The 15,190-nt window shown below is 50.9% G+C and overlaps 3 protein-coding genes and 1 pseudogene across 4 annotated transcripts in view; all 4 read right to left on the bottom strand.

Moving 5' to 3' along the window:
• Positions 1-6,476, bottom strand: part of TEOVI_000910800 (uncharacterized protein) — a gene marked incomplete at both ends in the record, with an annotated part of 6,663 nt that extends 187 nt beyond the window's left edge. The window contains one exon of the mRNA XM_067223559.1: positions 1-6,476. Within this exon, the coding sequence (XP_067079660.1) occupies positions 1-6,476 (6,476 nt within the window).
• Positions 6,477-7,149: 673 nt separating this feature from the next.
• Positions 7,150-10,227, bottom strand: TEOVI_000910700 (uncharacterized protein; the record flags this gene model as incomplete). The annotated part of the gene is made up of 1 exon (XM_067223558.1): positions 7,150-10,227. One exon carries the CDS (start codon positions 10,225-10,227, stop codon positions 7,150-7,152), a length of 3,078 nt encoding a protein of 1,025 aa, XP_067079659.1.
• Positions 10,228-10,677: 450 nt separating this feature from the next.
• On the bottom strand, positions 10,678-12,384 carry TEOVI_000910600:pseudogene (annotated as a pseudogene). Its single transcript has one exon. A coding segment is annotated over exon 1 (1,707 nt).
• Positions 12,385-13,875: 1,491 nt separating this feature from the next.
• On the bottom strand, positions 13,876-15,060 carry TEOVI_000910500 (Plus-3 domain/Zinc finger, C3HC4 type (RING finger), putative; the record flags this gene model as incomplete). Its single annotated transcript, XM_067223557.1, has 1 exon — positions 13,876-15,060. One exon carries the CDS (start codon positions 15,058-15,060, stop codon positions 13,876-13,878), a length of 1,185 nt encoding a protein of 394 aa, XP_067079658.1.
• Between the last annotated feature and the right edge of the window lie 130 nt (positions 15,061-15,190).

Genomic DNA, 15,190 nt, shown 5'->3' with positions numbered 1-15,190 from the left:
AGCAACGTCCGCTTAAGTGATGTCGTGTCGCTTTCGCCGCGGTCACAATCGGCTGGAGTTGCATCAGAAGCACCTTGTGGGTACGGTTTGCTGACCGCTGAGCCCTTGTCACTCTCCTCCACCGCCTTTTCAATCCCTTCCGGAACCGGATGGATTAGTGCTATTGTCTGCAAAGATGTTTTTGCCATTTGCCGTGCCTCCTCATTTCCAATATCGTGGAGAAAACGACGGAAAACTGCTCGGTTGCGGGCACCCATCGAAGCTCGCGCCATACTCTGCAATCTTTTGTCAGTCAGTTCACCCTCTTCAATAGACTGTAGTTCACCAGTGCCAACTTCCTTCTTTTCAAGTTCCTGGGGAATACCCTTTTGTTTTTCCCTCTCACAACTCGGCCCGCCGCTCGGCGACGACAAGGACCACTGTCGGAGAAGGCACAGACTGCGGCGTGCCACGCCGGCAAATAACGATGATTCTGCAGAAGAAACCGGCACAAGTACCTGTAAGGCATCAGTAACCACGCTCACATCGGTAGAGTAGCGCATAACATATGGTATAAGTTTTCCAAGCAGCGAAACCAGCCGCTCGAGGCGCTGCAGTGCGTTGACAAGGTTTTCTGGATACTTCCCTTCAGTCGTGCTACTCGCCCCAGTTTCGACAGCTGCCGCCATCACGCGTGCTAGTGACGTCAGCGAAGCAAAACAGGAGCAAAACGCCAAAAGGCCTTCACGGCGGCTTATGTGTAGGGTGCTCTCCGCGCCCTCAGTCGTAATCGCTGTTGCCGATGAGTCCTGTTTGTCGACATTCCACAAAACATCCACTAAGAGCATTTCAAGGCACTTTTCTGCGCGGTTAAAGAATTCGCTCGGGATATGGTACAATAACCCGCGGCACGGTGTGGCAAGCACATCTGGGGAAGCGTACTCTAATAACAGAAGCACACCAACTCCACGAATTATTGCAGGTATCATTGGAGTTATCAAGCTGTCCTTCACACTTCCAGAAGATTGACAGCGTTCAGTTTGCTTCGCGGAGCCTTCGTCATTGGTGATGAAGTAAAGAAAGCCCATGAGGTCCATAAGAAAGTTGGGGTGCGCACCGGGGGGGAAAGTACGGCGAAGGGAAATTGGCTCTTGTTGACCCAAAAGATCATCCAACCCCGCACCACCGCCTAGCACATTGGACCTTTTAGTTTGGGATGTGCGTAATTTCTGGCCGACGAAGGTGATGACAATTTCCTCTGTGGGAAACTGCCGCATCACTACGCCCACGACAGCACCTCGCTCCTCCGCGCCTAGAAATATCCACAAGCGTTTCCACACATCAAGCAAGGCCACTTGAACCCTCGAGGGGAAAAAATAGGCTTCTGTCACTGCATGGGACCGAAGGCATACCTCTGAAAGTTGAAGATACCGAGGAAAATAATCATATGTATCTACCTTACTTTCTTCGCTTCGTGGTTCATTCGCAAACGACTGACGCAGGGCACCAAACAATGAAGAAGCAAAAACAGGGGCCTCTTCCTGTTGTCCAGATGAGCCCGGGGTTGTGGGTTGCGAGGCATTGCTGCGCTGAAGAACCACAATATCGCCCAGTGCACTTACAATGGTGCTGACAACAGCAGGCGTACACTGTGCATTTGCTGTGTGAAGGGACTCACTGTCGCGGTGAATCAATCCCTCGACGGCCAACCACGCTGCCTCACGCTCCTCCCTCAGAAGCAGAGGCACCTGGTCCGGTGCTAATGTTGATGATTTGAGTGAAGCCATCAATCCGTGCAATGCCCTTGTAGCAGAGAGCGCAACAACCTCACCGGACGTGGATCGTGACACGAGTCGAGACGCCGCACAAACATCAATAAAATGTGACAACGTTTTGCGTAGCAGAAGCTCTCCATCCACGCGCTGCTTCTCCACCTTGGCCTGTGTGACAAGTGCTTTGTGCATCGCGGAGTGGTGCGAAATGAATACCCGGTATACCGAATCCATTATTGTCACACGGACATCGTCTAAGAATGTTGGAGTGTCGTTAAAATGTTTCAAGAGCTGTGTCACTCGATGGCCTTCACTATTTTGACGGTTGGATTTTGGAAGGTGCGCCGTATCATCAGGCTCACTGGCCCCCTGTAGAGGGACACTTGGTGCAGCTGAGAAGTCAGGGGCCGCTGCGCAACTTTTTGCTGCCTCCAAAACAATGTCCATTAGGGGACCCAACACTTCGCGCAAGAATGTGCGCCATGAATCCGCATAAAGTCGATTGCTGTGCGCCTGAACAAGTGAAAAAAGCGTCTTGAGGGCGCTTTGCCGAACCTCAGGCCTCAAGTCGAGGCATCCGTCATACAGCTGCAGCAGCAGTGTGCACCACAAGAGGTCATAAGTTACACCACCATACTGACTGTCGGAAGTGGAAGCATTTCCACCGTTGTCGTCCGCCTCTCCATCCTGTAGATGCCCTAAGGAGGCGCTGTAGTCGGCGATGGACCACAACAGTTGCACGGCACTGAGGTTAATGTTCAACCTTTGTTCCTCACCCTGAGGCAAACGGTGCGTCATGAAAGCCCCGCCACACCGAATTAATTCCCGCAATCCAGCGCCGTTCAAACTTGTTATGTGGGAGTGTTGGACGGTTTCCAGCGTTCTAAACGCCACGCCGATACCTTGCTTTACACCCGTTGGCACATGGAAAGATTTGACTGACGTTGCTTCCGTCAACCCTGCTAACGCTCTGGCTTCGCTCGACGATAACGATGACATTAACTCAACGGGATCGTGCATAGTGACTGACCGACGTAATAAACGTAAAAGGTGTTCCCACGGCAGGCCGCATAGATCTTCGCCAAATCCCTGAATAAGCTTTAAAACCTCTTTGAGGAGTAGCAGCGACAGATCGCCCGACAGTGTATTCAGCACATCAACGTCGTCACATGCCGTGTTCGTGCCGCCACCAACGCCAACGGTAGAAATTACGGCTGGAGCCACAAACGGTAACTTGCGCAAACTACTGTATATTGTGTCTAACAACTCTGTCACCGATGACAACACCCTTGGCCTTGTATCATCATCAGCACTGTTCCCTTCGGTGCTCACGCAGTGAGAATTAATGTTGGAAAAGGATTCGCTATCTTCTGGGAATGCCAATTGGGGCTGACCCAACAAACTGCTGAGACGGGAAAGTAGAGTCACGAGTCCTGTGTTGGCGAACGGCCCTAAAGTCAAGGGCTGAACGAGCAGTTCGCCACCCAATACGGCATCTGCTCCACATTTTCTATGGATCAAGTAATATTCAGCTTTTCCGTCACAATGGGTATAGCGACAAAGCTGCGCCGCAACGACTACGACATTTTCCAATATATCCCCAAGTACCGACTTCAACTCTTCAACTGTGGCGGAGGCTTTCACCAATAGCATGAGGTGCTGAGGGCTAAACAATCGTTGATACAACACCCGTACCGGCCGCCACAACTGCAGAAAGAGCTTTGGGGGAAGCTCATCACTGCGGCCCGCTCCCACCAGCAGAGCCAATGAACAGCACTCACATATAAGTTGAAGCGATGAAAGATAGCTGGTGCTGACACCGATATTTCCCTCGCAGCCTTCGGCACCCAAGGGCAGGCTATTGCAGGCCTCCTTCACGAAGTTTGCCAGAAGATTCAACAGGGATTCGCCACTTGGGGAAAGTGCACAATTAACGAAGAGGGCCCGCAGCGCATCCTGTAAGTACTCCACATCGTGTGCGGTGTCGCGAGAAACTCCTTCCTTTGCCGGGACGTTGGCGTGTTGTTGCCGTTGAATGGTTTTTTGAAGATCGTGCAAAACTTGCGGAGTGAAGAGCAAACACGACACGACGCCGCACCACCCGTCACCCAGACCACCACCTATGTTGAATGCTATAGATACAACACAGTTCAAAATATACTGTTTCTCCTCCAGTACTTCCAGGGAGCAGTCCACGAGTTTCGCCACGGTGTCGGCATCCGAACCAAACCCTTGTGTGCTGGGCGCGTGCCTTTCTGCACCCTCTTGTTGGCGCCTTACCACCCCACTCACCTCCTCCTGTCCACGCTCTTGACTAAGCAGTTTACGGAACACCCCAAGGTAGCTGTTTCGTATTTCAGGAAGGCGCAAGAAGCAAGAAATATACACCATGTTCGTGATCCCCCTCATCACAGTGTAGATGACCCCGCCCCTTCTCATTTTTTGTGCCGAAAGGGTGAAACTACGGAAAAGAAAAGGATGCAAACTGATGAAGGTAGATTTCATCTCCCCTAATGGGACACTATCTTTTTCCCGCGTGAGCACCTCCACTATGTGGGCGAGAGTTTGTGTGAATATCGCAAGGAAATCCAATATATCTCTTGCCCCCGTCACTTTGGGGTGGGAAGGACGAGCATCTGTAGCAGTAGTGGCGGGGGGGACCTTGGGTGCACCGTGGTCGCTGTTCTCACCTTCTTGGGCATTCCCGAACACTCTTTGTTGCAACAGTCTTTGGGACCGCAGGACTGCTCTAAAATGAGATTTGAGAAAGGAAGCTGTAGTCACGGGGGACGGAAGCAGCTCACCCACGCTCTTTGATCCTTCGGGCAGTGGATCCACACGGACACTTTCTAGCACCCCATCTTCGACAGCAGTAATCATCCTCGTGAGTAGTCGTGAAGCCGCCGCAACAAGTTCTGCAAAGGGCTGAAGCAACTTCTCAGAGTCACCAAAAGGCGGATAACCGGGCCCTTGGGACTGAAGCGAAGACGATCGCGATGGTTCCATGCCGTCGCTGAGTGTGGTGGAGCCGTACCTGACACACCCCGAGTCTGGATTGAAGTGCACATCATGCCAAAATTTATGTGACTCTTGCTGGGACGATGAATCCTCATTCACCACCGTGAAGGACCTATTGCTCTCCGGTGCGATCAACAACAGTTGCTGCAGCACCTTATAGTTGCTGACCTGCTTGCGCCACAGTGACAAGAGTGATAACGCGCAATGATTTTCGACCTTGCGATCCACATCCCCCAGGCAGCGCGCCACACAAGAAACGTTGTGTCGAAGGATCGCATGCATGGTGTTTTGTAAAAGTGGAAGGGCATTTGAGAGGAGTGTCACACTCAGCTTCTGTGTGAGAATAAGTTGATGTTCATCATCGTCTGTCACTGGGATAAGTTCAACAATTCCATCATCTTTCTGCCCGGGCATTTGAGGCGAGGCGGAGCAACCGTCGCAACTGTCCATGCGTCTTAGAACGAGTGGCACGATGTCTTGATTAAGACATTGCACAAAGAAGATAGTTACATCACGAGAGGATGTAACCTTGTGAGTTTCAAAGTACTTAATAAGTGTTTCGAGGAGCAAGACGCGCAATCGCCAAGGTGCTACGGCCCAACTAGCGTCGGAAACCCCGCCCTCTGTATCCTGACCAGCACTGTTGCTGCAGTGCATTCCAATCTTCAGCCATTTAGGCGCCGTATCAGCACAGAGCGCACATATATCCTTCACGTAAGCTACCATCTGTATCCGCGCAGTAAACAAATCGTCCCTCTCCTTCGTGTCCGTGACGTCCAACTTGGCCTTTTGTAGTGGGACTGCCGAACTTCCAGCGCTAATGTTGTCGTCCCCGGAACCTCGGATAGGATCCCCACCTCCAATGTTTTGAAGTTTTTCAAGTACTGCAATTGTACGCTGCTCAATAGTGGCGGCGCAGGACGCCTCCACTACAGACGCTGGCGTGGACTGTATATACATGGTAAAAATTACGCCCATAAGATCCGCAAGCCCTGCATTGCTTAGCTCACACACGGAGAGAAAAGACATGAGCATCTGCAAAATACTGATCTGCAACTCGTCATCAGCGGCTGGTGACGGCACAAGGTCCCCAGCCGCTTCGCCGCCGTGAAAGGAGGAATTACTAGCGCCGTACTTTGTACTTCCCAGTCTCTCAAAATCTGTTGCTGCTGCACCAACTCGTACCTCTGAGGCACTCCGGTGCCGGGCACTGGAAGTGGCTGTGGCGCTGTCGACTCCGTGTTGTAGATTATCTTTGGAAGCACTATGGGGACCCTGTGATGTAGCAACCGCCGTGTTGGTGTTAGGGAGCGCGCTTCCGAGCATCTTACGCACAAGATTGCAGATAACTTGCACAACGGTGGGGGTAATGGGTATCATTTGGAGCGATGCCATCTTGGCCAAGTCCTTTAGACTCCGCAAAAGCAGCGGGCGGCTCTGCCGCATTCCATGCAGCGAATCACAAGCAAGTACGAACGCGTGAAAGATGTCACCTGCTGCGTGACCATTCATGCGCGCGTAGTGGATGGCGTCCCGCAGGGGGACCAGAGAACGGTGACGGGTGGCTTCAAGCATCAATTCCTCGAGACTCGACTGAAAAACCACCACCACCAGCGTCGAACTCGAGGGAGGGGATGACGAACTGAGAATCCGCTTCCTCGGTGCTGCCCCATCGGTGTCCTCCGATGTATTGCGGCCCGAGCTCATTTAGTGGTTAGTCTTGGACACAAAGACTCAGCGACGATATTCGGGGTTTCAGTAAAAAAAAAAAATTCGCTTTGAAAAGAACACGCTGCCGCTTATTTTGCGTGTGTTGGTTAATGCAGAAAGGTCGGTAAATTTCAGCTAATTCTTTGCTATGCGACCCCCCGTCGACTATTCGTGGGTGGTTCCTTCCGTAAACGGGAACGTTGCAAAAAAGTATGCAAATGCAGTAAACGGTGCAACGTTCTTCCTATTGTTGCTTTTTTACCCTTTTGCGTTGGGTGGGAAAGAGGCTAAGTGGACGAAAAGTAAAAAGAAAAAAATCAGAATCGAGGCGAGAAGTGGAGAGTAACGTGTCCCTTCGCGGAGAGGATTTGAATCGCAAAAATAAAGTAAATTCTAATGAATAACTGCACGAGGTGACAGCCACACTGCAAAGACATGGGACAAACAAAAACAAGAAATAAAGCTGAAATACGGCCACTGACGGGGTCAGGAGACCCACTCAAACTTTGAACCCACCTCAGTCTTGACTGCGCGTCGCGAGCGCACTTTTTTGGCAGCAGACACCACATCTTCCCGAAGGTGCACCTCATGACATACCGCCTTCAACGTGGTACTAGCCTACAACTGAAGTAAGCGCACCGCCCACATATTCGAGCCGTGCCTGCCGCTCTCAAGCGACCACTCCCCTGCGCATGTTGCCAGTCCCACCACCTAACCCCTCGGCTAACGGATTCGGGCAGGCTGGTGGGGAACCTCCACAACTATGGATTGCCTCAGCGCCGTGCCGCACTACTTCTTGTTCTTGCTGCGGCAGGACCATTCTGCCCTCTCCAACCACATTTCCAGCATCAGTGACCCTAGAGGGCACTTTCCTAACGTTGTTTGACCAATCTGGTGTCCCGAGCACTTGTGGATGCTTTTCGCATAGCGGGACCGGCTCATCGTGTCGATCATTCAGTGGTGTCGTAGCAACCGTCACGATTCCGCTTGTTCTCTGTGGTGTTTGGGACGCGGAACCTCCACAGGCCTCCGGCGACCCAGTATTATCCGTAGAAGGCGCCGTTGGCACAACTACAGAAGGTCTAAAAGGCGACGAAATATGTAACGGGCGCAGAGTATCGGCAGTTTGTGAAGTGAAGCAGTCATTACAAGTGCTATCGCTTCCAATCGAGGATGTAGAGGGGGCTATGTGCTTCACACGCAGGACACCCATAAGTCGAGCATTTTCTACCTCTTTTACGGCACATCGCTCATGCAACTGCGAGTTGCGCCTTTCTAATGTTTGATACTCCTCGTTAAGTGCCGCCCACCGACGATGGAGTTCCTCGCGCTCTTTATCAACTGCAGCAAGAAGAGACTTTTGTTTCGCAAGCAGGCCTTTCAGCGTGTCTTGTTGTGACCACTCAGCCTGTTTGTCCCACAACTGCTTCAGTTCCTCTCGCTGCCTGCCGTAATCGGTGGCAAGATTTCTCAATTGAGCGTGAAGCGAGGCGAGCTCTTCACGTTGCTGCTGTACACAGCTCTGTGCGGCATCTGCAATAGACTGGACGTCTAGGTGACGACGCTGCAACGCGCTGTAGGTGATCTGCAGCCCTGCCACCACGCCCGGAAGTGTTTTGGGCGTACGGTAGCGGCGCCATACGGCCTCTTGCCCTTCCTCGTGGTCCTCCTCCACCCGCTGCTGGCCGTCAATGTTGTCGCATGAGGGCGAGACCTGTTCACTGTCATTCTTTTTGCCGTTCTCATCGTCGCCCCGATCGCTACGCACGACCATAGCCAGTCTCCGTGCCTCCGTTCCGTCTTCCAGAGCACGCTGCCTTGACTCCACCTGATCTTCATCCCTCTGCATGCACCTCAACAGCTGACACAAGTCCTCGCAACAGTGTTGCATCACCTCTTCCTGTTCCCGTAAAGTTAACGTGGTCGACGAAGCCTGATTCCGAGTGTGCCGGAGTTCCTCTTGACTCAAAAGTACTGCATGCCGTTGTTCTAACACTGCCCACATGTAACCATGTTGCTGTAGTAGGTCCATTTTTGCGGTATACGCTTTCAGTACAGCACACTCAAGCTGCGCGCACACAGCTTCCGCGCGGTGGTTCACAACACTGACTCGTTCGGCGCGCAGTTGCATTCGCAGCCTGTCCATCTCTTCGGCCACTTCAAGTGCTTGCCTCACGGGAAGCTCTTCACTTTCACGAGACTTTTGTTGCATGACGGCCCGTGCCTCCCTCTCCAACTGTAACTCTTGCTCCACCAACTTCAATTGCTTCACTGCATCCCGTAGCCTTTGGTCCGTCAGCTCCCGCTTCTCCGTTTCTACCTGCAGCCTCTGCCTTGCTACCGCCAGCGATTTGTGCGCCTCCTGAAGCTCAATAGTGCATTGGACGAGGTGCTCTTGCTGCTCTTTGTGGCACTCATCAGCTTTGTTACGCCCTGTCACGATTGTTTTATGTATGTTTCCATCCAGTTTTTCCAGCACCTCCTCATTTCCCCTTGACACGTCGGTGAAGACATTTAATATGCTTCCCGGTGCCAGCCTCTGCGTCTGTTGCTTGACCACCTCGCTTCGCTTGCGCAGGTCCATATGGCAAGTGGACATACTTTGAATAAGATTGCCGCAGTGGCTTTCTGCGTGTTTCAGACGGACTACCAGCGTTCTTAGTCTGTTTCGTTCCCCTCGGAGTACCTCTGCGTTTTGCCAATCGCGCTGCTCCTTCTGAGGAGGAGAGCTTCCCAAAGTGAGCGGTTGCCACTCTTCTGTTGTATGTTGTTCGGGCGACTGGGGTGAGGATGACTCTCGTCCCGCGCTCGCACCGCGGCTCCCGCCAACACCCCTTACGTTATGAGATCCGCGACGCAATGCAGAGATACTATTAAGAGATCCCTCTGCGTACATAACGAGGCACCTAATGGAGCGAAAAAGGTGTGAAACAATGTCGGAAAGGTACTCGTACCTGTCTGCATACTTGTCAACGGCCTGCACCGTTTCTAGTAATGAGGTGGGTGCTGAAAGGCACTCGCGAAACTTGGCAAGCTCATGTTCTCTAGTCATTTCATCAAGAAGCCCAAACAGCTCGGCCTGTGCGTCGGTCGCGTCCCCGACGACCGTGCCGCGACACGACGGCGTGTTTTCCTCTGTGACACCATTGCTTTCTTCGTAGCTTTCAGTTTGTGTTGACTTAACCGATCCCGGCGTAAGTGACACATGTGGTTGTTTTTCTGCCATCTCCAACTGCGATGCGAGTGCAAGCAGCTCCACTTCGCGTTTGGCGAGCTCCGAAGCCAAGTTGTGGTACTGGTGGGCCTGAACTGAGAAGAGGAATGCTTCAACGACTTCTCCGACTCGAACGCGACAGTACTGTTGTGTTGACGCATCATTCAAAAGTTGCAAGAAGATGTGGTCGCGAGGTAGTTCATCAGCTAGTGCGGTGATAATGGCTTGAATGCTACCCCGCAGTTTGTCATTGTACACCTGCCTGAGGACGGACTCCCGTCGCGCAACCTCCACAACAAGATTCGCATTCGGATCGCCCTTGCAACGCTGCCCTGAGGGCTGATAAGCGGACGACCTATTGCGACCGCCCAAGTAGGCCGCCTCTATATCATTGTCAAGACAGGCGCCACCGACGTGTCCCGTATGAAGTTGGTGTATGTCTTGCAGTTCACCGTGGGAATTGATACCCAGGTTGTAGAACATGCGACCAGCTAACTCAGCTGTGCGTAGCCCTTCCTCCGAGGCGTAAAACATCTCTCAGCCGCACCGTGGTTTTTTTTTTTGCTTTCTATGGATAGGGGATTTATGGATACCGGGAGTGGTCCCTGCTCTAACCGTCTCCCTATGTGTATGCGTCTATGTCAAAAGTTTAACTCAGCTGTGCGATATTTGGCAATGTATCTATGTGGGACGCACTCAACAGTGTTACACGCACGGCCCTACCTTGTCTGTTGGAGGAATAGAGGAAAGGAAAAGATTATTGGGTGCAAAAGAAAAAAACAGATTTCCTAAGGGCCAAGTTTTGTTTGACTATACGACGTTACCTAGCACATGAAGGGAAGGAGAAACAAAAGGAAGGACATATGTACAAATAAATATATATATAAATTTGTGTATAACTGATAGGGTAGTTTGCACCAGCTGGAATAATAATCTATAGTATGCATGTATGATCGTGTATTGAGGGTCACCAACTTGGCTTAGTTAGGGGGCCGCAAGTATTTTTCGAATTTCTGCTTGAAGGCCAACGCTCTCGGGGTGATCGGGACACACATCCAGCGCACGCTGAAGCTGTGCGTATGCCTGTTCAAAGAATCCCGAAGAGTATGCAATAAGCGCTGCGTTGTAAAGGGACTCAAGTTGCAGGGGCTGCACGGCGAGTGCCATGGTAATGTCGCTGTACGCTGCCTCCACATTCCCGGCTCGTAGCTGCAACACCGCTAGGTTATTTAGTGCCTCGGCACGTTGTGGGTTGGCGGCCACTGCAACACGAAAGGCGCGCTCGGCAAGGGACAGGTCCCCAGTGGCAATTCCCACGTGCCCAATGTTAAACCATACATCCGACAGCGATTCGTCATCGGGGGCGACGGCTGCAGCCCGCTGGAGACAGCTGAGAGCAATGTCATATTGTGAGCTGTAAAAGCAGCAGAGACCGAGGTTATTCCACAATTCTGTTGTCTGCACTCCCATCTGCAGTAAACGGCGATACAAACGAAGGGCTACTTCTGGTTGCTGATTTTCATAAAAGTGGTGTGCTGCAATACAAGCAATTGCTTCTACGTTGGTGCTGTCTAGTTGCAGCACGCGACGATACATGTCGCAGGACTTCTCTTTATCCTGCAACTCTTCGTACAGCCGCGCCATGGCGATACGCAGATGGTGATCCGTCACATTTTTGCTGGAGGCACCTGACAACACCTCCAATGCTTTAAGGGGTTGATCCATGCGGACAAAAACCTTCGCTAACCGCAATACATCCATTACGTTCTCCTGCAATGCAAGGGCGGACTTGAATTGCTGCTCTGCCTCGCGAAGCTGTCCTAAACGATAATGCGCCTGCCCAAGACGGGATAGCCACCACCAGTTCCGCTGTTCTTCTTGTGAAAGAATATAATTACATAATTCCAGAACCATTCGTGGCCGGTGGGCCACATGCAAAAGATAATCACAAAGCAGTTTCGCTACTATGGGTTTGTCCTGTACGTACTTTACCACGTCCAGCTTCTGCAAGTCTAGGTGTGTTCCACCCGGAACCGATTGCAGCGACGCCGTCCCTACACGGGCAAGTCGTGCCGTGACAGGACTCATGGAAGAACTCCCCAGACGAGCGCTGTGTGTCCCCGGTCGCGCAAAGCCGCAGCGGCTACTAAGGGGTCTCATTGTACCCTTACCGCAAGACATTCTGCTTGGTGGTTTTCCAGGATTCGCAGCCGCCGGTGGCTGACCTCCGCCAAGTGATGTACCAACCGCAGTTGCATTCGATGGAACGGTTTGCTCGCCATCCAGGAGCACGTCGTTAACGCCATCGTCGTCCACATCAATTTCCTCAAACCAGTTTTGCTGCGCAAGCGCCTTCATTTGTATGGACCAAAATCGCGTGACGGTCCTTTCAATGTGCCCATCGTTTGGACTTTGCCCACACACCTTTTTCTCAGCTGAGTTCCCACTAGATACAAGGGTGACGAGAGAGCGGGAAGAGATGGCAACACATTCCTCCAGTCGGCGACGGCAAAGAAGGCTTAGGGCATAGTACATCGGATCGATGCCTGGAGGTGCCTCAGAATCAACCTCTATCGGGTTCGCGTGACCGGTACTTGGCGCCTCCGTCATCTCAGCCATTGGCAAGCTATGAAGATAATGAAAGATATTGGAGAGAAAGAGAACATACAAAGTAATGGCACGGACACCCATACATTCAGTGCACTTAGTTCTCACAAAGCCAAGTTGTCACGTGGGGAGAAATGCTCCTGGCGAGTAGCAACCCTCTACTCGCCCTTCCCAACCTTTTCATTGGAAATGATTTTTTTTCTTCTTTGAACCTTAACGCTGTGCACAACACCTTTTAAATCATCACCATAATGGAAGTTACCCGCTACCTTTCCTTTCGTTTTATGAACGCTACCGAAAGAACCTGAGTGATGACAGTGATAGCGCACAAACGGATGCAATGCATCCGCTAATTACAACAATGTTACGGTGGGAAAGAAGACCTTACGTCAAGACGGCAAGCCAAATAAATATCAATCGTCCCTCGAACAGTTCCACGCGAAGCGCATCGATTGCCGATCCGCCGGAAAGGTGCCAAAATGTTATGAAAGAAAACGACACTCAACTGTTTCTCGGTGCTCCCTACGGATTACTTACTTTTTAAGTGGGTTTCAGCACAATGTGCCCGTGAAAACTTTGCTCCTCCAGACAAAATAAAGTGGCTTGTCATCCTCACTTCCGCCACTTCATACACGAAGTGCGCAAGCAATCCACCAACAAGGGGAAGGGAAACAAAATAAAATAATGCATCCCCTCCCTTTCAACATGATAACCCGTTTGCCATCAATACTAGTATATATTGAGTGACACCAAAAAACAATCAGACAAAAGAAGAAAGAAAATAATAATAATAATGTATATCTGACGTCCGAGAGAAGGGGTCCAACCACGCGAACCGCTAGCGAACACAGGCATGCACAGATTGAAAAGTGTTCCCTAAATTGCTATAGGTAACAACATCGGCTCCCCAGAGGAACAACAATAAAAAAAACAAATGCATGTCTTAAATATTGGTATATATATATATATACACGAAAATGTACAGATCACACAGGCGGGTCCTCTCTGCAACGTGGCACTGTGTAGATCTACTCAGTTCCATTGGCACAACTTGTTTCTTTCCCCTTTCTCTTTTTGACTTTTTTTTTTTGCATTTTACTCCCTTGTTCTTCCTTTTTCCATTCACACGTTCGCATTGCTCCACACAATGTTGACAAGGTACTTTACCCATTTTTGTCTTTCTTTTAAGTTTACTTGGTTTACTTATTTCACATCTCCTTTTTGTCTTTTTCTCGTTCCTCTGCCCTTTCTTTTCCCCACAGTTCGATGCATATGCGCAAACACTTCTAATGTTACCCACTCATCACCACCCGCCTAACGGCCGTTGTAAGCACCAAGGTCCAGCAGAAACGCCAGAAAACAAAATGGATAAAACAAAGGACTGACAACAGCAACCAAAACAATAAGGCTGTTAAGTGTGTATGCGTGCAGGGGGTTTATTGGGGATGGGAATGGGAAGAGAGACGATGGGCCATTGAAGAATATAGAGAAGGTAAAACAAAGGGAAGAAGAACAGAAAAAGAAGCAAAGGTAAACAGAGAAATGATGTGCGGCGACCTTCTAGGAGGGCTTGCATCAAATTTCTTTGGGCTCAAACAGTTCAAACAAGTGACTGCGACACACAGGGCAGGTGCTGACCGCCGACGCACAGAGACGGCATAGTACCTTATGGCGACACGGTAGCGATATGACGGTGGGCACATGGTCCAAACAAACGACACAGTTTTCCTGTTTGCTTGAGAGAACATCGCGTACGTGCTCAAGGTACTCAATCATATCCCGCTCCACTAGTCGTAGCTGTGAAAGTTTTAATTCGTCGATGTTTTGCGGGAAGACAACACTACGGTGATTCAGTTTGTTGAGAATGTCTTGCCGGATTTGATGTCTTGACGGGAGATCTAGCTCCTGCTCTGTTGCCGACGCGGGCCGCGGCGTTGTCGGTTCAACGAATAATGAGGGCTCGTTGGTCCCTTCTGTAACTCCCGCCGTCGATGGCAAGGGATCGCTGTTAGTATGATTGAAGTTAGCACCGTTTTGAGGTCCTGCACCTCCAGTAGGATTTGCCATAAAAGCGCTGTAGTCCTGCATCCCCGCGATAGAGCCCAAGGTAGCGCCATTTCCACTCGAGATCCTGGGTATCGCCATCTGTTGTTCCTTTGGCATCCACTCCGGTTGCTGAAGCGATTGCTCCGAGGACCCATTGTTAGAGCGTCGTCGACGACTGTTAGGGTTCCTGCTGTTTTGACTGGCTGCTGAGCCCAGGGCGTGAATGCGCCCCCCAATTGCAAGCAGCTCTTGCCTCGAGGGGATTTTGCTGCTTTCAAGGTACAGATGGGCATCGGTATCTTCAACAACGCCCCTGTACGCACAAGCTGGCACACTTCCGGGTTCTTGCATCGTGCTGAGCCAGAGATTGAACTCATCTTCCGTCATTGGTGAGTTACTGATACTATTCAGTTGGTATTGCGTCCCATTGATGCTCGCCAAACTGTGTGGAAGCACCAGAACTAGATACTTGTCCGTTCTAGTGCTTGTATTGTGGGAAAATCCATCATATGGTTCGCCCGTCGTAACCGCTCCGACACGCGCTATGATGTAGCTATCTGATTGATCTGGCAGTTCCACTAGCACACGTACGAAGGCACCGTGCAGAGCACTGTGGTGGGAGGCATCTGATAGAATTATTTGCGTTGCCTCATTGCGCACCAACTGCGCCTCCTTCGCTGCTAGAAACAACTGATGTTGCTCCTCTACTCTCATTACTTCACTATGAGGAAAGGGAGTGATATAGAACAACATTGCATTGACAAACGGACAAGAATTTAGTAAGCGCAAAGAACACAGAAAATAAAAAAGTGTGAGAAAACAAAGAACTTTATTCAATAGACTT

Source organism: Trypanosoma equiperdum (assembly GCF_001457755.1).
Source record: "Trypanosoma equiperdum strain OVI genome assembly, contig: ctg_1895, whole genome shotgun sequence".
Lineage (NCBI taxonomy): Eukaryota > Euglenozoa > Kinetoplastea > Trypanosomatida > Trypanosomatidae > Trypanosoma > Trypanosoma equiperdum.
This window is presented reverse-complemented; position numbering and strand designations above follow the sequence as displayed.